The following is a 25961-nucleotide window of genomic DNA, read 5'->3' on the forward strand; positions in this document are numbered from 1 at the left end:
TTAGAACAGCGTACTATGTTGCAAAGAGTGAACTGGCAAAATTTAGCAGTCTTTGCAAACTTCAAAAAGCAAATGGCCTAGATCTTGGTTCCACTTGTCTCTTACCCGTGACTTCAGTGGAAATTTCAAATTCAGGATCTGACACAGACTGATTCATGTCCTACACAGTTCTTACAAGTTCATAGAAATTTCTGTTCAATTAGAACCAAGTATTTGAGTTGATGATTGTAATTTTTATACAATGTTGTAATTTGTTTTTCAACAATTTTTTGATTAATGTTTTGTTTCCTTTACAATATTATACATTAAAGTATAATATTGTAAAGGAAACAAAACAGGAAACAAAACATCAATCAAAAAATTGCTCTCTTTTTTATTCGGGCTACTTACATTTATTTTGGGCTACTAAAAACTGAAGAGTCCCTGCCCGAAGGGCTACCAGGGATTTTGAAATTTTGAGAGCCCTGAGATATATTTATTTTTTTAATTACTTTTGTTTCAGCAACATTAAATTTAAAAACTGTACTTTTGAGTTAAAATATATATTTATAATTTTAATAAATGACAAATTAAAAAGGCATTAACATTTTTTTTTGTATCGAAAAAATATCGAACCATGACACCAAAGTATCGAACCGAACCGTGAATTTTGTGTATCGTTGCACCCCTAGTGTGTGTGTATATATATATATATATATATATATATATATATATATATATATATAATGTGCAGTTTAAGTTATTTCAGTTAACTATTGTGCATTGCATTTGCCAAATTGGCCAAATGCAGGTACACACGAAGGTACTGCCAAAACTCTGGTGCCCACATGAAATAGAGAAGGAAGAGTCTGTATGTTCATTGTCCAGAACAAGAGGGCATTGTGTCCATCAGCAATATCCAGGTAGTGACTCAGCTGTAGCCCTGCTCTTCCCCACATCCTTCTTCTGCTTCTTATACTAAGCAGCAAAGAGTCCTCCATCTTCACAGTCTTCTTGATGTTTCTCACCAGGAGTCACAGATTGCTCTGACTTTGCAGGATCCGCAGCATCTTGCAGGATCAGATCTGGCAAAACAAATTAACAACAGCAAAAGAGTCTTTATTACAATTTTAGACAAAAAAAAATACAGAAAAAATATACACTATATTCAGTCTTTACCTTTAACTTTTAATGTCACTTCTGTCTTTATGTCACAACTGCCCAACACATGGTGTCCCAACCCACAACAGAGAAAATGCTGGATCCAAAGCAGCTGCTTTAAGGTACACTGGATGTGAAAAGGGAGCAGTGATCCCATCTTCTGCTCTAGCCATTTGCACACTGATAAAAATTCCAAGAAAGATGCTTGGAGACTCCCGACCAGACCATTCTCTGTTTTGATATAATTGTTCTGCAACATACTACCGGACTCTGTATTTTCTGTCAACTACTGGCAGAAAGTGTCGAAAATTCTTGTTTTCCACAATAGACAGTTTGCAACCAATATTCAAGTCACTTAATCATGCATTTGTGATAGCTTTCTGCTGTGGATGAGTCATGCTGTGCTGTCCAGCACAATTGTCCATAAACTGTGATATGGAAGGCTGTTCAGGTTCATTTGTGATCCTCTTTTTCATCTGGTATTCTTCAAATATGCTTTCAAAGGTGCAGCCATTCATGAATTGCATTTGACTTTAATTTGTTCCTACTAATCGGTAATAAATATTAACACTTAAACCCTCATAGTTTTCAGAAAATAAAAAATATAAAAACTATTTATTAAAACACTTTTCTAAAAACTCTGCATAAAATAAGATAACCTTTATTAGTCCCACGTGTGGGAAATTTGTTTTGTTCTAATGCGTTCTAATAAGCAATGTTTAGCGTCAATGTTAAGAATAACTGACATTTTCAAATAAACAACAGCTAATAATATAAGATCAAAGTATTTTATGTGATGTATTGACATAAATGACAGGAGAAAAATGATGCAAAAGTTACACACGGCCATGCATTAATTGCAAATTAAACACAGTGGTTTTGAATTTTGATGTGATGGTAAAATAAATATTTGTCAGTCTAAACTGTGTTAAATCTACGGGGTTAATGATGGGGAGGAGACGGAGACCAAGTTCCTCGAGTTCAGGTACAGAAACCCACTTTCCGAAACGGACCCTGCTCACCATTTACCGACAATTCTGAGCTACCAACTTGCATGTTATTCTTGGATGCGCTTGTAAGACCGGGTGTAAAATAGCATGACAAAAATATCATACATGTTGAAGCCAAACAGTATCATCAGCGTAGCCCGGAGAACAGTTGCTAATAAGATGAAGTTAGCTAAGTCAGCTATCTCATCATAGCAAAAGAATAGCACCATGGTACCGTTCTTTATGCAACTTCAAATGTTGGACAAAGTTGGACGTTGTTCTATCTCTGTCAGTGATTCTCTTCTCGCAGGTTTTTCATATTACATTTCGTTTTTTGTTGACTACTTCGTAGTTTATGTACTTGGGAGCATTTTTGGATTGAGTGTTTTTTTGTTTTGTTTTTGTTTTGTTTTTTTATCTGGTTAATTTGATTGGCTGTGTTACAGCTCACGCTCACATACGTACGGAGTGTGGTAAGAGTGAATGAACAAAATGAGTTAATGGTCCGCACTTTTTAAATAATATGTATGTTGAATTTTAGTCCCAAGTCATTTGTGTAAAGTCCAAGTCAAGTCACAAGTCTTATAACATTTTTTTAAGCCAAGTCTAAAGTCATACAATTAATGACTGGAGTCCAAGTCATGTGACTTGAGTCCTCACCTCTGCAATCACCTGATTTCAGTTTGCGTGTCAGAGGAGGAAAATAGCGCTGCAGTCTAGAGCCTGGACAGTTATTTTTTTAGTGCACAACAGGAAAAGATAAATGGTAAAGTGAAAGACTGCATCGAGGACAGGAAAAATTGCATCATGCTGCTAACACAACACGGTTTCAAGCATCTGCCCAGACAGCATGCTAACGCCAAGCTAGCCAAGAACCCACTGTGGTCAGATTTGTATTCCACTAAGAGACTGATCTTCGAGACATGTCTTCTCATTAGGGATTTGTCTTGGTGTGTGGGATGTTGCCTGGGGTTGATAGTGTTAAATAGTGATTATATGTGTTTCAGCTATTTTACAGAGTAACATGAATTTAATGTAATGTTACTCTGTGGAGTAAATAAGTCATATACTGCATTACGACCAGGGTAATATGTGAAATAATGACTTTTTTGAGTAAAGACTCTGATCACAACAAAGAGGGAAAATACCACAACAAACATTTGACCAACAGCATTAATGTAATTTCTGCATTGCTGCTTAAAGATACTGGTGACTCTGAAAACATACCCAATGAGAACTTAATCTATAAGTGATATTGCTAATGGAATAGGAATCGCTAAATTCTTATCAATTCCCATCCCTACAACCAGCAGCTTTAATCTCCATTAGAAGTTTGAAACACTGATTCATATCTGATTCTGAAATAAAGTAACAATATTACTGCTGTTACTAGGTAGGGAGGAGGCTCTGTTAGGGAGGTGCTGAGTTGCTGGGCTGGATTTAGACCTTCAGCAGGGGTCTGTACTGATAAGACTGGAAGAAAACAACACAGTGTGACGTCATTTTCAATACAGGGTAACGTTTCAAAAACAAAGATCACCTTGCATGGTGGATTGCCTGGGAATTTTCTGTAAAGATTGACTGTGATGGTCGTTATTAGATGTTAAGGACTGAGGTTGTGATCTCTGATTTGCCTATAATGTGTCTTACATACAAACCTCCTTTCGACTGGAATAATGAATCACAAGTCAACAAGGCAACCTCAGAGAGCACATAAATGGATTTTAATGGATTAGCTGTCAGCAGCACTAACTAGAAAAAAGGAGCAGAGAGTGTTTACTAATCATGATGGGCTGTGCTCTCCGTGCAGATATTAATAGCCACAAAGCAATGTCACTACCGAGGCCCCTGCCCCCATCCGTGGCTTTGTTTTCAGGCACATTCTTTCCATCTTTGCTTTTCTCCTAACCTACACTCTGAAAATAGAGGTGAGGCGCTTTTTTCACTTTTAGATTGACTTTGCTCGCTTCTCTCAGCACAACACAAGACAGCAGCTGCGTTTTCTGGCACATGATTAGGAGACTGAATTAAATAAACTCATGACACCGTGAAGGATTTCAGTCGAGAACGGGCCCTTGTGAGAGCACAAACATCTGAGATGAAACCATGCCGCGCTACTCCATACGCTGGCATTAAACGGCAGAAACGCGTGCGGATCTAATTTCAGGTCAAAAGACGTGGCCCTGAATATTATGAAAGCAGAAGAAATAGACAGATGGGAGTGATGGAGAGCAGGGGGAATTAAAGCGAGGGCCGGAAAGCTATTTCAGGGATGACGTGTGATGGAGTGACAACTGTTGCCCCCCTCCCCTTTATCCCTTGTCAGCCCCTGCTCTTTTTCTGCCTCTCTCTATCAAATCCCACTCTGCCTCCCTCTCTTAACCTTAGGCCCTTCAGTGCCCAGAACTTTTCCAACCACAGACCCATCTCTCCATCAGCTCTCTGAGTCTTATGATAAATTTAGAACAGTGTTCCCAATGAGCTGTGGCCTGTGTGACACGTGCCACCTCCCAACCACTGTATGGGACCGTATAGTATATAAGGGCCGTGGGTAAAGGGCTGCAAGAGATTGGGGGAAAAGGTTGATACTGCCTTACACAAACCAGAAAAAAAGAATAAATAGACAGACAGAAAAAGAAAGACAGTAAAGGTAGATAGAAGACCTGTGTGTGCAACTATAGCCGCAAGAAGAATCAACTCTCTCCGCCTCCCTCTTCTCTCCTTTTCACTCCTCCTCTGCCTTACCCAGCACTTACAGCCATCCATGAGTGTAACCAACTCCTCTGCCTATCGATCGGAGCGTAGTTTCCACCAGACTTCATCCTCAACTACGTCCTCTGGTAACCCATACATGGAGAAGAGCCGGGGACTATTTGCTGAGGACTTTGGCTTGTTCATGAGGCCTGGGAGCGACTCCTTGGGTTTTTCCAGTAAGTTGGAAGCAAATTTAAGGTCTCTGGCATTCGTTTTGTAAACAAAAGAGGTAAAAAATTAATAGTAAAAGAGAGCGGAAGGAACAGCTTTGACGGCAAAGATGATTTATGCCCGCTTGAATGCGATTTGTGTACAGTGGTGTGTTTTTGTTCAAGGAGTGATACTGATAACATATCTTCAGAGGAAGACTATGGTGTGGCTGATCTGTGTGTGGACAGATGTTTCTTTAAGGGAAACTGTAGCCAAGGTGCTGAAAGAATAAACAGAACGGACTCCATTTTTGGACATGTATTTACTCTTTTTTTAAAAGATTTATTAGGAATTTACATATGTGTTTAAAACGGAGGGTTGAGGAGATTTTTTTCTTCACACAGCCTGGTTCATCTACAGGCTCAGTATCTCAGTGTCCACTTGGTGTGAAGTGCTCCGTATCACTTTGCTGCTGGTCCACGCAGACGCGTGTATGTGTGAAATCTGATCTTTAAATGGTCCATGTGCTCCTATGTGTCAGGGGCAGAGCAGCATTGTTTTGGAGCCATGGTTGGTGCTGTAATAGGTGCAGCAGATAAGATGTGAGGTGGGCGCTGCTGAGAAGAAAGCAACGCAATCACACACACACATGCAAGCACACACAGAGTACGTGCAAACCTGGGAATGCTGGACTAACTGCCAACAGTGTGACATCACACACTGAGTATCTGGGATGACGCCTGCATGAGAAATGACCAGATGGTTGCCCAGTGACCAGTGCGCACACACACACACACACACACCACAGTGAGGTGAGGTCACATAATTAAGCTAACCTATACGTGAAGTCAGAGCTAATATCACTCACACACACTCGTTTCCAGTCTGCTGCCGTGTGTGTGAGGTCATGCACCACGCAGGCTTTCAGTGAGCTCAGACTCCACAGGGACAGAGAATAAATCACGCTTTTTTCCTGGACCGACTCACCTATCAGTCCTAGGATATTTAACCGGGACTACAGCTGTGCCTCTTGACAGTTCTTAAAGTCACACCGGGCACGGATTGAATGATTATGCCATGTGGAAGATTCACAGGAGTGACAAAGCCACAAACCATATGTCGGCTGTCGGTTTTCTTGCCTCCAAACTGTTCTCAGAAAACTTTAGTCAGCTGGAAACAAAAAAAAACAAAAATCAACTTCTGGTTAACTCATCACGCTGCTTATTGAACAACCGAGGAGAGAAAGTCATTAACTCAGCAGCTAAAAAGTCAGATATGTTCTCCAAAGAGGTGGTGCAGACCCAAACAGAGCAAAAATGGAAGTGAATATAGAATATGGATGAATGTGGACAGATTAATGATCTGTTTCTTCATGTCTGCTGACTGCCCATAATGTGAGCCAAATTTCAAAACACAGTTAATTTTTACCCCAATTTTTACACCTCGTCAACTAATCACCATTATTACTCATCATATTTTTTGAGCTTGTATATGAATATGAACAACAAGAGCTTAAAAAAAAGGTTTGGGAATTACAAAAGAAACATACAACAAGGGAGTGTAACTGATTTCTATTCGACTCCTCAAAGCACTTCACACAACACCCATCATTCACAAAAGCACTTTCGTCAAAGTGCTTTCTATCGAACAGACAACTTGAGGTTTTAGTATGTTGCCCAAGGGTACTTCAGCATGCAGAGGCCAAGAGTTGGACCACAAACCTACAGCCAACCCAAGCTTATAACACTTGGTATTCCTAATCAGTCTCCCATCCAAGTACTAACCAGGCCCAACCCTGCTTAGCTTTCAAGTTCAGAAGAGGGCATGCTCAGTTTGGTAAGCATGCAGCACAGATTCTAGCTCAGATTCATTTAACCATGGAAAACAGATGATCCTCTGAACTGTAATAATTAAGGTGCTTGTGCATCTTTTGTCTCTATTCAATCCATTAAATCGACAATAAAATCCATGTTTGCCCAGAATGTGTGGAATAGAAGGTGTGTCATGCTGTTGAAGCAAAAGCAGAGATTCTGATCATGTCTAAAAATGGATTTTGGTGAATACACACAACTGCAGATCCCTCACTCAAATGAGTGTGTGTAGCCCATCCTTAATGAAGCACCACCTGCAGGTACTCCAGTGATGAACAGCACACGGTTCTCAGACTGGTGGGTTTATTCACACAGGAAGTATTGAAGATGAAAATCTGTGAACGTTAACTGTGCGAGATATATGTACTTTGCACAGTTAATTGTAGCTTCCCGATTCATCATTTGTGCTCTAACATCCTTTCATCGTCTTGGCCGTGGGTTTAGGTGGAGCTGGAAATATCAAGACTCTTGACGATTCGTACCAGTTCACAGTTGACGTGCGAGATTTCTCCCCTGAAGACATCATCGTCACCACATCCAACAACCAGATAGAAGTCCGTGCGGAAAAGGTGGGTGGGAGGTGTTGAAACAAAAGGGGTTAATGTGAGCCAAATAAACCCTAACCAAGCATCCATCTCCACAATACATCGCATGAATCTCTAAAGCTTTCTGTTTTGGCAGTTGGCCCAGGACGGTTCAGTGATGAACACTTTCACCCACAAGTGCCAGCTACCCGAGGACGTGGATCCCACCTCAGTGACATCATCATTGGGCACCGAGGGGACCCTCACGGTCCGGGCACGGCGAAATCCAGCCAAGCATGAGCTCGTACAGACCTTCCGCACCGAGATCAAAATCTAGAGACGGTCCGATCCGTCACTTCCTGTGATTTCATACCATTTCCTGTGCTTCTTATCCTCACTGTCATCATTCAGTTTTACTTCAAACACTCAGAGAGCTGACACTGTGCTCTGTGTGACACAATGCCACTCTGTTGCTGCTCATTTATGTGTGTGAGTTAGCTCATCCCGCACATACACAACGGGACATCAGAATCAGAATCAGAATACTTTATTGATCCCTGGGGGAAATTATTTTTTGTTACAGTGCTCCATTTTAAACCAACATTAAGACAAGACAGACAATACGCTAACTAAGAATAGTACAATATATACATATATATACATACATACATACATACATAAGTCACTTATAAATAAATATTTGGAAAAGAAACATGTGTAGTTGTAGCAGCAAACAGTGTGTTAAGTGGATGCGTTGTACAGGGAGATGGCCACAGGCAGGAATGATTTCCTGTGTCGTTCAGTGGTGCTTTTCGGTAATACACATTAATTTAAGGAGACACAAGGGCTTGGAGCACCATTTTGCACAAAGATGTAGACACACAACCCATCAGTTAACTTCTCCCCTACCCCTCCCAGTGTTATTCTAAAACTTACCGGTCACTTCTAAAGATGATAAGTTATTGTATAATATTATTTGTGTGAATAAAATGATACTGCTTTGACAATAAGCCATCCTGCTCTGTAGAATGCTTTTTATGAACTTCTGATTTTACAAATTATTGACAGGAAATACGAGTTGGCAGTTTAAGAGATTTATTTGTTTATTTACTCGTATTGTTTCAGTTTTGACAGAACTGGAGAAATTTTCTGTGGAGACTTATCACCATCCTTGGTATGACTTGCCTTAAACCACTGTTTTGTTAACCATCTTTGGAATAAAAATCTGCGTAAACCTTGAGCACCACAAGGCAAACTACCCTTGAAATCAATATGAAACGGATTTCGCATTCAGTAGGTGCACAGAGGTGTATATACAAAGGTGCTTCTATTCAGTCTTTTGTGCGTGGGAGCATTATGAACCATCCTGTCCTCCTTTCAGGAGACTAGGGTTTCAAAGGAGGTATTCTCCAATATAATTTGGAAGTCATTGTTGTTTATAATTTCCTCCACTGTACGTGAGCTATGCAGTGGCTTTTTCCTTAGAAATATACAGGAGCATTACTTTTATCCTTGTATTAATATACTTTTTGTATCGCAGAAAATTAATTTCTCCTTGTTCTTTCAGTTTTCCGATGATTTAAGACAAGGACCTCTTCTGATTGTATAAAATAAAGCCTAAAGATATAGCTCATTTTAGCACGCAGGGATTCAGTTTGAAATTTGTGATTATTAAGTTAGACTTAGAGCGCTTATTTACACACTACACGTGCCTGTAATGACAAACTATTCTATTACAAATCCATTTTAGCTCCACTGTGTTATGAAGGTATCAGCTTTGCACATTATGTAACTTGGGTGTATCGCGACACCGCGTGGCCTCTGTCGGCAAAACATTGGTTCCCACTGCGCGTGCTCCAGCGATACATCCGGCCGGTCCCTATCAATCGATCAGAGAGAGGAAGATGGCGTTGGATGGAGTGAGCGGGGTATGATCGATCACCGAAAAACTCGATTGGGTTCGTTTTTCCCATCTGAGCCAAAAACTCCGTAAGACCGCTTGGACCAGCAGTTTCAAGCCCGAGTGAAGACGAGATAACAAGGAGGTAAATCGGAAGTTGGTTTCTGTTAAAATGGCGCTTCTTAAAAAACCGAAAAGAACAGGCTAGCTGTGGAAACAACAAGAGGGGAGGCCGGACTCGCAGCTCCGCCATCTTGTTCCCTCACCACACGCATGTAGGCATGCTAAATTAATCCCTGATAACAAAGCTGCAAGGATTGAGGAATTGCAATCGATATATTGCACCGTCAAACCACGCTGTCAAAACTTGTGGAGAAACTGACGTTCAAGTTAAAAAAAAGAAAAAGAAGAGAGAATTAAAAATAGCTGCACAGCCAGCGGGACACGAGATTACGCTTCATCCTTGCGTCAATGTCGTATCTCGCGGTTTAGTTGGCCTTTAGCATCTTTCGCGTTGCATTTCGGATTTAAGCTAGCAGTCATTTTGAGTGGTTGATTTTCAAAACGCCGTTTTTGTCCTTAAAAACACACACACGCAACATGTTTGTGAAGTTTGGTTCATAGGTTGCGTCCCATGGGACAGTTGTGAGTCTGGAGGAGATGTCATTATCTAACATAACAACTGAAACAAAGTACTTAGACATTACCAGTGGCAGCGTTGCTATAATTATTATAGTTTTATTACTGTTATTATTAATAATAATTTAGTTTAGATTTTATTATATTAGTTTAGTTTTTATTGGTTTCAGTTTTCATTTTGCTATTGGTTATTACTTATGCCAAATGCCAGAGCCAAAATTTTACCTCATCAACCAGTTTGTGCCAAAATTCTAACAGATTAACACATACCATATTTATTTATGTTTCCTCTGTTATTTTCCAAATTCCAAAAATAGTTTTAGTTAGTTTACCCCTTTTCATGGTCTAGGCTTTATTTTTATTTATCTAACTAGAATATTTTTCAAAGCTAGTTTTAGCTTTTGTTTAGTTTTAGTTAACAATGATAGCCGTGGTTATAGTCCAAAGGAAGACACAAATTAGTGTGAGGAATACAATTGCTGTTATTAAAACTGCTTGTGAAACAACACATACACAGTTAAAAAACTGATTTAGCTTGTTGGACGCTAACTTTAATACATCTCTGTGCTGATACATTGTAAAAGGGGTAATTGTGAAATTAAAATGAACACAACTTTCCAGTTTTAAATAAGGATAATAAATAATGTAATGGTGTAATGTGACATATAGTCTAGACACAGAATTTATACTTCATTATAGCTCATTATATCTTATTTCTGTTGACTTATATTAATTTGTAATGTATAGGTTTAGTTTTAAGGCTGATACATCTATTTTTCTGAAAGCAATCATCCCCTAATATTGACTGACCGCAGTCAGTCAATAATAAAACTACTATGCTGTCGGAGGATGCATAATTATATCAGAGGTGAAGAATGCAGACACAGATTTAACCTGACCATCACAGCCTTTTTAAGCTTCCTCGTGCTCCACATTTCATCCGTTTTATCCACAGAGCTTGTCCTTCAGGACGATGGAGTTCCCGTGGCACAGTGGGAAAGTTCTGGAGCAGCTTAACCGGCAGCGCAAGCAGGGCCTGCTGTGTGACTGCACCTTTGTCGTGGACGGTGTGGACTTCAAGGCCCACAAGGCTGTGCTGGCTGCCTGCAGCGTGTACTTCCGCACCCTCTTTCTGGACCAGAAGGATGTGGTACATCTGGACATTAGCAATGCAGCAGGTCGGTCCCCGTCAGGTTATGTGCTCTACCCTATCTCTGCCTCGTCTCTGCTGTCTAACTGGATGTGTTGTTTTGATGAATGTCGTTTCAGGCTTGGGTCAGGTCCTGGATTTTATGTACACTGCAAAGCTGACTTTAAATCTGCAGAATGTAGAAGACGTGCTGTCGGTAGCTCACTTTTTACAGATGCAAGAAATCGTGAATGCGTGTTCTGCGTACCAGTCGTTGTCAAATCCAGCCCCGTCCGTCATAACACTGGATTTTGCTGTTGGTGAGTCAGGTCCTCGGTGAATACTCGTGTCTGTACCCTTTTTTTCTTTATTTCAGATAAATTGTCATTGCCCTCAGCTAATCCGTCCATGCCTTGATTCTTCAAATGAATCATCAGGTTGCTTTGTATTAAATTTGTCAACCAATTTTACCGTCACTTTTCATAGCATGATGACAAACGTGTATTTCTGCTGTGTCCATGTTTGGCAGTAGTCCTAACAGATGCTGTTCTACATTAAAAAAGATAAATGAAAAGTAATTAATACATATTTACCCGATTGTTGTTTTGTTGAGCTCATAACATGGTTCTTTATCTGTTCTTATTGGCATTCAGTTTGTTGAAAATGGAACACAGTCGTCATTGATTCTGCATTCTAATGTGTGAAATGTTGCTCCTGATAATTTCGATTTGATTTGATTTTAATTCTGTCTTTAACACACCAGATGAAAAAACAGGTGAAGGAGAGCAGAAAGAGGAAACTGACAGTCAGCTGTCAGATTTGGCATCACAAGCCGAGGAGTGCCCTCGTAGCATTCCCACAGAGGATAAAGAGACCATTCAAAGTCAGGACATTTTAGAGGAAGAGCTTTCTGCCAAAACACAGAAGCCTGTTTCTCAGCCGAAACCCACTAGAACCCACACAGGCCGCGGACGACCCCCAAAAACGTCCCACCTTCTGACTCAAAAGAAGACGTCTGTCAAGAACAAGGAAGAAAGTGGTGCATTAGACGCACCCGCCTTCCAGGACGACACCGCTGATGCCGACTACATACTGAGTAAATACATATTCATAGAAAGTCTTTTCAGTTATTTAATTATGATGTATGCTAGCATGTTTAAAGTTTGAAAGGATCCACATGATGCTAGTAGCTTTTTATTTGATGGCATTTGATAGCTTGATATATTATTTTATCCATTATTAATGTTTTTAAGAAACGATAGGTTATATAAATAAATACATACATAAATGTTTAAAATCAAGAGTTAATTTCAATGGAAAGAACACAAATGATTGTGATGGCTTAACAAAGAAGTGTTTTCGTTTTTTATTTTATTGTTTTTATTAGAATCACCGTTAAAATCTGCTGGCAGTTCGCCTTATATGAGCTCCCGCGGGAGGAGAATCAGAAAACCACCTCGACGAAACTTCCCACCTGGTGAGCGCTCTGTCCTGAAGGAATTTATGCAATGCCCCTTTCGTTTAAGCTTCCCACTGGACAAACTCTGTGCAGAGGCAGGAAAAGCGAAGTCATTTAAAAACACCTCTAGATTCAGGTTGATTAGTGCTCGAATGATTATCCGAGTGCTGTTTTCCGCATTTTCACATTCCGTTTAAAATGCCAGAAATGTGATTAAAAACGTGTATATTTCTTCAGCACCTTTCAAACACGCAGTCATTTCACATTAATCTAATAGGATTTAGAGCATTTGCTTTGTATTAGAATAAACACATTTCTTTAAAGGTTGCAGCAAACCTGCTTCTTGTATTTGTTTCATTGCTGATGGTGCTAGTTGTTGCCCCAGTTGTAGCTGGTATGTCTGGAAGACGCAGTGGGGAACATTAACGTAAGAGTGACCTCTGTCTGATGTAAAGAATGTCATCACTTTAACAGACCGATGAAGCCAGTAATCCCATATCTCAAAAAGTCATTGCTATTCCCCGTCAAAGCTGTAGACAGTTTGTCATTTTCAGAGCTTTTCTGCTCTTGTTCTCCCAGACAATGACTCAGAGGATGAAGCCCCATCACAGGCAAAAACTGATAATAAGGTGGCAGAGCCAGCAGGGGTGGCTGAAGGGCAGGAAGAACACTCTTTGGAGACCGGCGATGTGGAGGCTGATGATATTGATGATAACGAGGATGGAGAGGAGGATGACGAGATAAGTCAGCAAATGGAAGGAGACAGCCCAAGCAGCGAGAGAGATGGAAGACAAGCTCAGTCAGCGTGCATGAGCAGCCGATCTGAATCAAAGCCTTACAGCTCCGTGACACACAAATGTGAGGTGAGGGATTTGTGGGACGGCCTAAGTTGCGCTGTGCCTGCTTTTCCTGCTCTGGTCTGCAGGCTCTGAAGATATAAATGTCAATGCTGGGAGCTTTCATGAAAAGCTGGGCATCATAGATGCTTTTATGCAAATGTTGGTCACATTTGCATGCATATCTTTGCATTAAAAGGCTTCACGATATATTTTCCTCTTTTTAGGACTGCGGGAAGAAATTCACCCACACGGGCAATTTCAAGAGGCACATGCGTATTCACACTGGAGAGAAGCCCTTCAGGTGCCGGGACTGCAACAAGGCTTTCTCTGACCCCGCAGCTTGTAAAGCCCATGAGAAAACACACAGGTGGATGGCTTTTCCTTTTCCTTTTCATATTCATTTAGTGTATCTTTGCATACTTCTGCAGAGGGCTTAATTAAAGTGAGCTGTCGTTGACTCCTAGCCCCCTGAAGCCGTACTGCTGCTCTACTTGCGGAAAGAGCTACCGTCAGATCAGTCTGCTCAACCTGCATCGCAAACGTCACACAGGGGAAGCGCGGTACAGCTGTGAAGTTTGTGGCAAGCTTTTCACCACTTCGGGCAATCTGAAGCGCCACCAGCTGGTGCACAGCGGCGAGAAGCCATACCACTGCGACTACTGCGAGAAGGCTTTCTCTGACCCCACGGCCAAGATGCGACATCTGGAGACACATGACACAGAGAAGGGCAACAAGTGTCCACACTGCGACAAACGCTTCAACCAGGTACCCTTGGAAAGGTTTGGCTTTTCTGTGGACAAATATAAACACGATGAATGAATAACATGATTCCAGGCAACACTATTTTTAATTGAAAAATCTTAGCTGGATAGTAATATTCACTGTTTGTATATGTATACAGTGGGGCAAAAAAGTATTTAGTCAGCCACCGATTGTGCAAGTTCCCCCACCTAAAATGATGACAGAGGTCAGTAATTTGCACCAGAGGTACACTTCAACTGTGAGAGACAGAATGTGAAAAAAAAATCCATGAATTCACATGGTAGGATTTGTAAAGAATTTATTGGTAAATCAGGGTGGAAAATAAGTATTTGGTCAATAACAAAAATACAACTCAATACTTTGTAACATAACCTTTGTTGGCAATAACAGAGGTCAAACGTTTACTATAGGTCTTTACCAGGTTTGCACACACAGTAGCTGGTATTTTGGCCCATTCCTCCATGCAGATCTTCTCGAGAGCAGTGATGTTTTGGGGCTGTCGCCGAGCAACACGGACTTTCAACTCCCGCCACAGATTTTCTATGGGGTTGAGGTCTGGAGACTGGCTAGGCCACTCCAGGACTTTCAAATGCTTCTTACGGAGCCACTCCTTTGTTGCCCGGGCGGTGTGTTTTGGATCATTGTCATGTTGGAAGACCCAGCCTCGTTTCATCTTCAAAGTTCTCACTGATGGAAGGTGGTTTTGGCTCAAAATCTCACGATACATGGCCCCATTCATTCTGTCCTTAACACGGATCAGTCGTCCTGTCCCCTTGGCAGAAAAACAGCCCCATAGCATGATGTTTCCACCCCCATGCTTCACAGTAGGTATGGTGTTCTTGGGATGCAACTCAGTATTCTTCTTCCTCCAAACACGACGAGTTGAGTTTATACCAAAAAGTTCTACTTTGGTTTCATCTGACCACATGACATTCTCCCAATCCTCTGCTGTATCATCCATGTGCTCTCTGGCAAACTTCAGACGGGCCTGGACATGCACTGGCTTCAGCAGCGGAACACGTCTGGCACTGCGGGATTTGATTCCCTGCCGTTGTAGTGTGTTACTGATGGTGACCTTTGTTACTTTGGTCCCAGCTCTCTGCAGGTCATTCACCAGGTCCCCCCGTGTGGTTCTGGGATCTTTGCTCACCGTTCTCATGATCATTTTGACCCCACGGGATGAGATCTTGCGTGGAGCCCCAGATCGAGGGAGATTATCAGTGGTCTTGTATGTCTTCCATTTTCTGATGATTGCTCCCACAGTTGGTTTTTCACACCAAGCTGCTTGCCTATTGTAGATTCACTCTTCCCAGTCTGGTGCAGGTCTACAATACTTTTCCTGGTGTCCTTCAAAAGCTCTTTGGTCTTGGCCATGGCGGAGTTTGGAGTCTGACTGTTTGAGGCTGTGGACAGGTGTCTTTTATACAGATGATGAGTTCAAACAGGTGCCATTCATACAGGTAACGAGTGGGGGACAGAAAAGCTTCTTACAGAAAACGTTACAGGTCTGTGAGAGCCAGAGATTTTCCTTGTTTGAGGTGACCAAATACTTATTTTCCACCCTAATTTACGAATAAATTCTTTACAAATCCTACCATGTGAATTCATGGATTTTTTTTTTTCACATTCTGTCTCTCACAGTTGAAGTGTACCTCTGGTGCAAATTACTGACCTCTGTCATCATTTTAAGTGGGGGAACTTGCACAATCGGTGGCTGACTAAATACTTTTTTGCCCCACTGTATATATATAACTCTGCCTCAAACCCCTTGGGAATGATATGTGTGTGTTCCTCAAACTAGGGTCCTCTTCCTGAGGCCCGTGAGTCTTATGAGTCTGGACAGAAGCCTCTGATGATGTGCCTGAAATGTGCTGGTACCACTCTTACAGTTTGGGGGTTACCACTTAGACCACTTTGGACTTTACCTTCCACACCCGCTTTTGCAGCTGGATGTGGGTGAGGGAAGGGAGATAGGAGAAAAACAACACGACTCTCTTTAGAACAACAGGTCAGGGTACAAATCCTCTGCAGGGCATGGATACAGTAAGGTTCCCCAGGCTAGATCCCTAGTTCTATCCAAACCTGCGCCAGAGAGACTTAACTAAAGTCATACTGGCTTGGCTGTCACCCCGGTTGAGCGCGCATATACTTAAGTGTCATTTAAGGAACATTTTTGTTGTTTTGTGTTTCCTCGTTAGGTTGGGAATCTAAAAGCTCATTTAAAAATCCACATTACAGACGGGCCTCTCAAGTGCAAAGAATGTGGCAAGCAGTTTACCACTTCAGGTAAAAAAAGAAGTAATAACAATGTTGCTTTTTTTCTCCCTGCATTTTTATTGTCACAGTGAATAAAACGCTCTCTGTTTCTTCATGAATACAAATTCTACCTGTCATATTGATCTTGAGAGAAATTAAGGACCAAAAAAATATCAAAACATACACCATTGATTTGTTATTTTATTTATTTATTTATTTTTGTACTTACTAACAGAAACCTACTTTGCTCCTTTCCGTTAGTAGGTAGTGTTAGTCAGTGTTATTCAGTTTGAAAATGGTTTGGGATATACAAAAAACCCATTAAACTGCATGCAAGTACAACAAATGTTATATTTAGAGATTCAGTAATAATTATAATATCACTAATAATATTAAAATAATGATAAATACTATTAAAATAAAGTGTGATATCCAATAGTTAGACCATACATGAACAAAATTATTTAATTGCTTTTAGTTGGTGTGTTACTATGTAGAATTGTTTTTCTTCTTTGAGCCATTTGGTCTAATCTGTGTGTACTAATACCTGCTTTTTAGGGAATCTGAAGAGGCACCTGCGGGTTCACAGCGGGGAGAAACCGTACGTCTGCGGGCACTGCCAGAGAGCTTTCAGTGATCCCGGAGCTCTGCAGCGGCATGAGCGCATCCATACAGGTACTCTGGGGATTCTGGGGAACTTATTTTCATTCTTCCATCTGAATCCCTGTGTGAATATTATCTACTTCCCACGATAGTGAAACAGTTATTTATATGTTGCAGGAGAGAAGCCCTGTGTCTGTATTATCTGTGGTAAAGCTTTCACTCAGGCCAGCTCCCTCATCGCTCATGTCCGCCAGCACACGGGAGAGAAGCCCTACGTCTGCGATCGCTGTGGTAAAAGGTCAGCACGGCACAGTGCTGCAATGATAGGCTCAGGTTTCAAACTCACTTGTAGCTCAGGTATAGAAACTGGCATTATTTAACAGGGATGTTTGAGAGGGGAATATTAAGTGTAGTTTAGAGGTTTTGACCTGTGTAGGCGGTAATGAGAATTGAAGATAATATAGATTTGTGGTCATTCTCAAAGGTCAAGTAACAGTGACCTGTTATAGTTCATTCAAATGATAGTGAGAGTACTGAGATTGACCAAATTAGAGATTAAAATACTGTTTAAAAGATTATTTTCTTATGAACAAAATGAATAAATGTGTCAGTAAAGTAGATGAGAGGAAATATCATATATATGTTTTTGTGCAGGTTTGTGCAGTCTAGTCAACTGGCCAATCACATTCGCCATCACGACAACGTCCGCCCGCACAAGTGTCAGATGTGCAACAAGGCATTTGTTAATGTGGGAGACCTGTCGAAGCACATCATCATTCACACAGGTGAAGAACAAATTTGTTACAAGGCTTTTTTTTGGGAGAGTGAGGGTTCACCTGTTGAGCAGCTAAGTCTCTGTTTCCCACCACATTTGTATCCATCCAGCAGAACTCTGATCTTTCACCGTCAATTGACTACTTATCTTTGTTTTGTTGTCTCAGGAGAGAAGCCGTTCCTGTGCGATAAATGTGGTCGGGGGTTCAATCGCGTGGACAATCTGCGCTCTCACGTCAAGACTGTGCACCAAGGCAAGGCCGGCATGAAGCGGCTGGTGGTGTCAGAGGGAAGCTCAGACGAGTTGGGTGATGGAGGAGCGGGGCCATGCACCTCTGACAGCGAGATCAACATCGTCACCGTCACCACGGAGGACATCGTCACACTGGCGACAGAGGCCCTGGCGGCCAGTTCTGTAGCTCAGCTGACAGGTCAGACTACATCTTCAAGGCTAGAATGTAATCAACAACACAGATGTTTGTAGATGGCTGTGAGGCACAGACGGTGACAATGTTTGTGTCTGTTAACAGTAGTTCCAGTGGCTGCTTCGGTTTCTGCAGATGAGACCGAAGCTCTGAAAGCTGAAATCACCAAGGCCGTGGAGAAAGTGCAAGAAGCAGGTAAGACCTGGCATTATAAAAACGTGTAATGTTATGAATAGGGATGGGTACCGGTGTCCGGTGCCATCTGACATAAACGGTAGTAACCAGACCGAAAAGCAGCGCACATTTCGGTGCTTTATTTCGGTGCTTTTTTTTCCTGAGCTGTGATACACTTCTAGCCAATAATTTTACGTTTCTGAGGATAGTAGGCGGGTCCAGGTACGTGCGTTCTTTTAGAGCAGAGCTACAGATTAAAAATGTCCAAGGCGAAGCGGTCAAAAGTCTGGCTGTACTTCACAGCAAAATATGCAAACTCAGCAGCCTGCAACAAGTGCTTTAAGCTGATACTGTGATACTGTCAAAGGAGGTAACACCTCAAATCCGATGAAACACCTGGCGACGCATAGCGGTTTTTTTTAAAAGCCCAGAAATGCGCCGTATGATAGCTTGCTGCGAGACCTCACACCGAGCACATCTACTGTGCGTGGGTTGCCTGTTATCGGACCCGGAGTTAGCAATATCCCCCAAAAACACGAAGAGGAGAGTCCTGGCCCCTAGCCCTGTCAGTGTAGCAGAAATGATGACGGATGATGATGGCAGCAGCAGCAGCTGTTCTTCTCTGCGTGAGTAGCTTAATGTTGTTCGCGTGTAATTTACGTTTAGTAGGCTAACCACCTTATTACATTAATGCATGTAAGGTGAACTAGCAAACATCATCATAGCTACATGCGGCTGTCCTCTTGTTTGATGGCAGATACTCCCTTCACCCTGGCCAAAAAGGCCTAAAATGACCAAAGAAAAAGTGGAAAACAGTTAAACATGAGAGGTTTTGGACAAAGTTTGTGTTTTTTCCCATTGATTAAGCACTGCTTCCAGCCAAGAGTGATACCATATATGCCCCATAGCTGCAGAAAAGGCTAACATTGTTATCTTTTTACAAAAAACCAGCTGAACATGAGAGGTTTTTGGACCAATTTTGTGTTCTCCAGTCTTTAAGCACCGGTTTGAGCACCGTTTGAGCACCGGCACCGTTTCAAAAGTACCGATTTGGCACCGGTATCGGATAAAACCTAAACGATACCCATCCCTAGTTATGAATGACAACAAAATATCAGACATGGTTTGGGGGAGTAGCAGTATGGAGTGTTACGCTTATAAGCTGAAGTCCATTTATTGACCCTGAAAACAATAATCAGTAAAAGAAGCTGAATATGTACGTATGAGTATGTGAGACAGATTTTGAAGTACACAGCTACTTGCATAACCATCTAAATGGTCTCAATGAGAAGTATTATTACAGTACTGTAAACAGTACCGTAAACTTCATCAGAAGCCAGTTCCTTTTTCTTACACAGAACAGGACACAGATTGAAAAATGGTTCGTTTGTTCATGAAACCTTCTTCTCTTCTCAGATCCCAACACGCAGATTTTGTATGCTTGTGATTCGTGTGGCGATAAATTCTTGGATGCCAGCTCCTTAGCTCAGCACGTACGCATCCACACAGCTCAAGCCCTGGTCATGTTTCAGGCAGATTCCGACTTCTACCAGTACACCGCAGCCACCACTGCCGAGGGGGATTCCACTGCAACATGGCAACCCACACCCGAACAGGTCATCCACGAAGGAGAGCTAATCTTCCGTGCTCAGGTTGGAGAGGGAGAAACAGAGGACGGGATGATTGGAGAGGCGCAAGAACAAGAAGAATCAGAACAGGAAGTTCAGGAGAAGGTGGAGAATGGACAGGTGGAGACCACCACTGAGATCAAAACATATGAAAAAGATGTAGAGGAGGACAAGGAGCAGGAGATGGAGTGTGAGAGGCAGTCGTAGTGGGGCAGATTTGTTTAAAGTGTGTGTCATTTTGCTTGTAAATGAAATGAGATTTATACTGTATAAGGAGAAGTAAGAAATGAAGTGTGTTTATGAGTTTTGTTAAATATGAACTGGATTCATAACAGACACTGTTCCTGAAAAAAAAATTCTTTCCAGATTTGTGATCAGTAATCATGTCCTGTTTTCAGCAAACAAGGTGAGATCTAGTAGTTTTTGTAAACGTTGAGAGGCGGTTATGCTACTTTGTGTAGTTTATTTTTAGACTTCAGTGTAGGACTGTGCTTCGTCCATTATATAAAACATTTTAAAGTCTGTCTTACCCAGTATAACTTAAAGAAAAGAATTCTATGTGATATTTTTCCCATTTTTATGATGAAATAATAATATAATCATTTTCTTTAAACATCCAAAATATTTTTCTTGTACTTAAAGTATTTTCATGCAGAGAATGTTACTCAAAGGCTATCTACATGAACATATATGAGTACTAAACTAAAGTAAAGGACACTTGATGCCTTTTTACAGAAGCAAGGTGTTGTAAATCTTGTGTTTGGATAATATTTGTATATTTGTCATGTTACCTCTGAAAAGATTAGACTTGTGTACAGTGACGACAAACTGACAAATGTCACAAGACATTTTTGTGTCACTATTGATTTTTGTGTCATTAATTTGTCTGCAGAATGGATAAAACCCCTAATACTACTTTTACTGGAAGATGCCATCAGCTCAATAAAGAATTGCCACTGCTTGTGTTGTGCTCTTGTTTTTACTAAAAATAAATAAAAAGAATAACAAAGGCTTATGTGCCTTGCTTATTATTTAGAAACAGAAATAACTTAAATGACAGCTGAAAGGCATAATCCTTTAAGTCGTTTAAACGCCGTTTTTGTTGTAAATATTCAGTAAAAATGTGCATATTTATATTTCGATGCCTGGACTTACCTGTTTGCCAGGCTTACAATGAAGCTCTCACGCTATTGGTTGACTGGCAGTCAGAGCGACGCGTTCCGCTCTGTGATTGGCTGCCTCTTAGGGTCAGAGTTTAGTCAACTGCTAACGCTGACGTCGACTTCTGCAGCAAAATGGCGGCGCTGACAGCAGTCATGCAGACGAACCGGTCCGGTTCTTTATCATCGTCCAAAAAACGAACCGGAACGGTGTTAATGAGGCGGTTCAAGCTTTTGGACCATAGCGTCCTTTTATTGCTGTCGTTAGCCTCCGTGCTGCATTGTGCTTTGGCTGACGGTAAGACGTTGGTGCTGCTGGACAACCTCAACATCAAAGACACCCATTCAATCTTCTTCCGCAGTCTGGCAGGTCAGTATGATAATACTATTTTTTTGCAGCTTTACTTACTCTGCTATGCAGTCGTATATATGCCTCGTTTACCGGGCATCAGCAAGTTTTTGGCAGCTAACAAAAAGCCGCTGCTAGACCAGAAATTGATGCACGATAGCAAGAATGCTAACATTAGCTTAGCTGGAATGTGTTCGCGGTCCTAACGTAATTTGAGCCTCTTACAACTCAGTGTAATATAATAATATAGATGAAGATGTGCTCGATGCTGTTGTTGTTAAAATTATTTAAATAATACTATGCATTTCCGTGCATATTTGCATTTCCGCTCCTCTGCTCTTCTGGTTTGCTGGTAGGTACAGTAGTGGGAGAAATCCACTTTCCTGATTAGGCAACAGTCTTCAAAAGAGGAGTTCATACAGTTTGGGTTATTACTGTTTTAAGAAGACATGTAAAACAAAACGTTTTGTCTGAAGATACAACTTTTTGTAATACTCGGGGATATTGCATGCTTTTGTTAGAGATAACATCAGTGCTTGCACACCTTTGCTGTATCCTGTTGTAGTAAACATGTCCTAATTTTCAAAAACCACTGTGTTAAAACTTTAGCCTTAGTACAGCATTGTTACTGTTAATTATAATGCATCTGTCTTCTTCAGACCATGGATTTGACCTCACCTTCAAGACCGCTGATGATCCCTCCCTGTCGCTGATCAAATATGGCCAGTTCCTGTATGACCACTTAATTATCTTCTCACCATCAGTTGAAGGTGAGTTTCGCAGCGTTAAAACAAAAAATAAATAAATTGTGGCAGGTGATTTCTTCCTGAAGGTAAACACTTTTTTGTCATCCGCAGACTTTGGTGGAAATATAAATGTGGAGACTATTACATCCTTCATTGACGGTGGGGGCAATGTCCTGGTTGCTGCAAGTTCAGACATCGGTCAGTTGATTTATAACAGTGTTTGTTCAAGTCGTATATTATTTGAAATGTTTAAGTATGATCATTCAAGTATTTTTGTTTTGTTCTTGTTTCACAGGCGACCCTCTGAGGGAGCTGGGCAGTGAGTGTGGCATTGAGTTTGACGAGGAAAAGACTGCCGTCATTGATCATCACAACTATGATGTGTCTGATCCTGGAGAGGTAAATGGCTTGGCCTTTACACAGCTGCCATTTTATGTTTTGTTATGTTGTTGTAATTTGTGATCTTTTGTAACTCCAGCATACCCTGATTGTCGCTGACCCAGAGAACCTGCTGAAAGCTCCCACTATTGTCGGCAAACCCACCAAGAAACCTGTTTTATTCAAGGGTGTCGGGTAAGCACAGTGATTTTCACGCTGATGTGTAATAAATGATAAATTCATCCTTTTAGCTGGAGCAGAGACTTGTGTCAGAAGATGTAACAGATAGTGTTGTTAGATTTTTAGTCATTGTAAAAGATTAACTCCCATGCTCAGTGGAAAATATATTGAATGTGGCTCACTTCTTCCAGCATGGTGGCAGACCCAGACAACCCTCTTGTCCTGGACATCCTTACTGGGTCCTCCACCTCCTACTCCTTTTTCCCTGACAGACCCATCTCACAGGTAATACTGTTGACATGTCATGATAATGTCAGGTAATGAATTATGATTTATTCAGGACAAACTGTCCCGGGCATGATAAGTAGCCCTTTAAAATTAAAATTGTGTAGTAATGCTTTTGGAAGAAAAAGACAAGCTTATTGTGCACTACCTCATTTTCTCCGCGATGTATAACGTGGTCAAAGTTTCAGAACAAAGGGTGGAGCTAAAACTGCTTTGTTCAGGCAGAATGAACCACAGGGCAGCACCAAGCCCAGTATGAGATGATTAAGGATTATTTTCAACTATTTTTAACGCAAAATTACGCTGGTAGAGTCCAATAATAAACAAGTTGAGTTGAGATCCTTGTATAACTATTATTAGCCTGAATGGATATTCAGTTCACTTCAATTTGATTTTATTTATAGAGAGAATCAAATCACAACAACAGTCACCTCAAGGCATTTTATATTGTATTGTGAAGAGGAAAGCTCCAACAATCAGAAGACCTGCTATGAGCAAACACTTGATAGTGAGAAGAAAAACTTCTCGGTATCACCCCTTTTAACAGGACCAAACCTCATGCACAACCACGCTCAGGGAGGGGCAGCTATTGGCCATGACCGTTTGGGGACAGGAGGTACTAAGTTAATTTTACTTTTTTAATGTTGTTGTTGTTTTGTGTGGTTTTTTTTTTTTTTTTAAATGCTGTAGTACCCCCACGCTGTTGGCAAGAACACCCTGCTGATCGCTGGGCTCCAGGCTCGAAACAATGCCAGAGTGGTGTTTAGTGGCTCCTTGGACTTCTTCAGCGATGCCTTCTTCAACTCTGCAGTGCAGAAAGCCACACCAGGTTCACAGAGGTACTCCTGTCAGTGATGGCCTGGCTTGTTTTTCTTCCATGTGAATGTTACAAGTTCAAACACATTTACTGCAGATTTCTGCAAGTTTAGATGCTTAGAATGTGTTCCACTGAGTTTGCAGTTTAGTGCGTTTGACCTCCTAAAGCTAATCTGTAGGTGGAAAACAGCCTTAAAATGTAAGATTGTAATAACTAGTCACTGATATTAGATTTGGTTACAATATAGTTGGTTACAGATGTCAGTGTTCCCTGTCCTTGTGGGCTTTTTCAGGCACGAGCGGACAGGGAACATGGAGCTGGCCGAGGCTCTGTCTCGCTGGGTGTTCAAGGAGGCTGGAGTCCTCAGAGTGGGAGCTGTTACACATCATCGCGTGGGGGAGACCGACGCCCCCACAGCATACACCATCACCGACCTCGTGGTGGGTCTTGTTGTCTGTTTGTTATCATCACCGTGAAGATATTTGTTTTTAATGCAGTGTCGCTCAATCACTGTAAACCCTTTTCATGCAGGAATACAGCATTGTCATTGAGATGTTGTCCGAGGGCCGTTGGATCCCATTCGACGGAGATGATATCCAGCTTGAGTTTGTGAGGATCGATCCCTTCGTCCGGACTTATCTGAAGAAAAATGGTATGGTATTGTATTATAGAATATATTTACATTCATTTACGTCTTGTTTATAACCTACATGTATTGTTTTTATAATGTTTGGCAGGATTGACTTCATATTCTCGCCATATTTACAAACTGCATTTATGATAAATGTTCCATTGTTGTTCAACTAGGAGGTAAATACAGTGTCCAGTTCAAGCTGCCTGATGTGTATGGAGTCTTCCAGTTCAAAGTGGACTATAACCGACTAGGATATACACATCTCTACTCCTCCACTCAGGCAAGTTCATCAGAAGTTCCCTCCTAAAGACTGAGTCATGTTGAGTTTATTTACTATAAGATAAATGTATAGAAATGGTAAATATGGAAAGTATTGCTCAATTAATCATCCTGGTTACTACCTCTGTTCTTTTATCAATCATTTGTTGTAATAGTAACATAGTAACCTATTAGTTGATGTGCTGTATGGCTTGCTAACTAATCCAGTTGTGTTTCTCCACCGTAGGTATCGGTGCGTCCTCTGCAGCACACCCAGTATGAGCGCTTCATCCCCTCAGCCTACCCATACTATGCCAGTGTCTTCTCCATGATGGCTGGACTCTTTGTCTTCAGCATAGTTTTCCTCCACATGAAAGAGAAGGAGAAGTCTGACTAATACAGAATGCCAGTGGGGAAGAGAAAATAAGACTGGAAGTGAACTTGTGGTGTGAAGAGTGGAAATGAATGTCGTGATGGCTTGAGTCTTCATGCAGGGACTTGGACTGTTTCTGTTCTGTTATTGGGGAACTCACTTTGTCGGGGTCTGAGGGCCAAAAGAGGCCCTGACTGTAATGCAGTGGTTGTGGGAGGTTTTTTTACACTTTGGAATCACTCAGTGGCCCTTGTCTGTTCAGAAGTCAGTCAGCGTTTGTTTAAAGTTGCTTTACAATTGATTAAATATTTCAAGTCAAACATTTGCTTAGAAATGGGGAAGAAATTTACAATAAAATTTGACCTGCATTGTTTTATTTTTCAGCCAGAAAAGTTTATTGTGGTAACTACATGCACTGATTATGGCAACAACTCATTTGTTTGTTTTTTTTGATAAGATTAATGTGTTTCCAAATAAGTTGGAGTCATCTTAATAAAATATTGACATTCCACTCAATAGAAATGCCTGTTGTCTCTGTAATTTAACACGCAATAACGGTGTTCATTGAAATGTTACGAGTGGTTTGGTCCACTGAATGTGGAGCTGCTATGATTTGTGCTTAAGGCAAAATAAATGTTTAATGACACTCATTTTAATGTGCAGATACTTAACAAGAAGCGAAATGTGGGGAAAAGTAAAAATGAACAACTATCAAAACTCTAGATATTAAACAAACCTTAATCTTGATATGTGCACATTTTTAAA

General features: G+C 41.1%; 3 protein-coding genes across 5 annotated transcripts; all 3 read left to right on the plus strand.

The window, feature by feature from the left end:
• The first annotated feature begins 4669 nt into the window (after window positions 1–4669).
• On the plus strand, window positions 4670–8438 carry hspb7 (heat shock protein family B (small) member 7). The gene is made up of 3 exons (XM_086276803.1): window positions 4670–5059; window positions 7349–7473; window positions 7586–8438. Exons 1-3 carry the CDS (start codon window positions 4894–4896, stop codon window positions 7763–7765), a joined length of 471 nt encoding a protein of 156 aa, XP_086132929.1. The 5' UTR covers window positions 4670–4893; the 3' UTR covers window positions 7766–8438.
• Window positions 8439–9287: 849 nt separating this feature from the next.
• Window positions 9288–20381, plus strand: zbtb17 (zinc finger and BTB domain containing 17). 2 transcript variants are annotated; one of them, XM_086276801.1, is made up of 15 exons: window positions 9288–9473; window positions 10923–11145; window positions 11237–11416; window positions 11860–12192; window positions 12484–12573; window positions 13135–13418; window positions 13619–13761; window positions 13859–14159; window positions 16355–16442; window positions 16971–17087; window positions 17193–17313; window positions 17670–17800; window positions 17957–18220; window positions 18320–18409; window positions 19805–20381. In XM_086276801.1, the coding sequence occupies exons 2-15, from the start codon at window positions 10941–10943 to the stop codon at window positions 20221–20223; spliced, it is 2766 nt and encodes a 921-aa protein (XP_086132927.1). In that variant the 5' UTR covers window positions 9288–9473; window positions 10923–10940; the 3' UTR covers window positions 20224–20381. The 2 variants fall into 2 exon arrangements, with proteins under 2 accessions (XP_086132927.1, XP_086132928.1); XM_086276802.1 differs by lacking the exon at window positions 9288–9473 and adding an exon at window positions 9550–10835.
• Window positions 20382–21276: 895 nt separating this feature from the next.
• Window positions 21277–25718, plus strand: ddost (dolichyl-diphosphooligosaccharide--protein glycosyltransferase subunit (non-catalytic)). Of its 2 annotated transcripts, none has more exons than XM_086278209.1 (11): window positions 21277–21546; window positions 22185–22295; window positions 22383–22469; window positions 22567–22670; window positions 22750–22844; window positions 23021–23114; window positions 23805–23953; window positions 24224–24371; window positions 24463–24583; window positions 24739–24840; window positions 25066–25207. In XM_086278209.1, the coding sequence occupies exons 1-11, from the start codon at window positions 21312–21314 to the stop codon at window positions 25068–25070; spliced, it is 1251 nt and encodes a 416-aa protein (XP_086134335.1). In that variant the 5' UTR covers window positions 21277–21311; the 3' UTR covers window positions 25071–25207. The 2 variants fall into 2 exon arrangements, with proteins under 2 accessions (XP_086134335.1, XP_086134334.1); XM_086278208.1 differs by having other exon boundaries at window positions 21278–21546; window positions 24739–24845; window positions 25071–25718.
• The last annotated feature ends 243 nt before the right edge of the window (window positions 25719–25961 follow it).

The sequence above is a fragment of the Aulonocara sp. 'chitande type north' Nkhata Bay genome, linkage group LG20 (assembly GCF_057382095.1).
Source record: "Aulonocara sp. 'chitande type north' Nkhata Bay isolate Kocher_YH1m ecotype deep benthic linkage group LG20, A_spYH_male_GT1.1, whole genome shotgun sequence".
Lineage (NCBI taxonomy): Eukaryota > Metazoa > Chordata > Actinopteri > Cichliformes > Cichlidae > Aulonocara > Aulonocara sp. 'chitande type north' Nkhata Bay.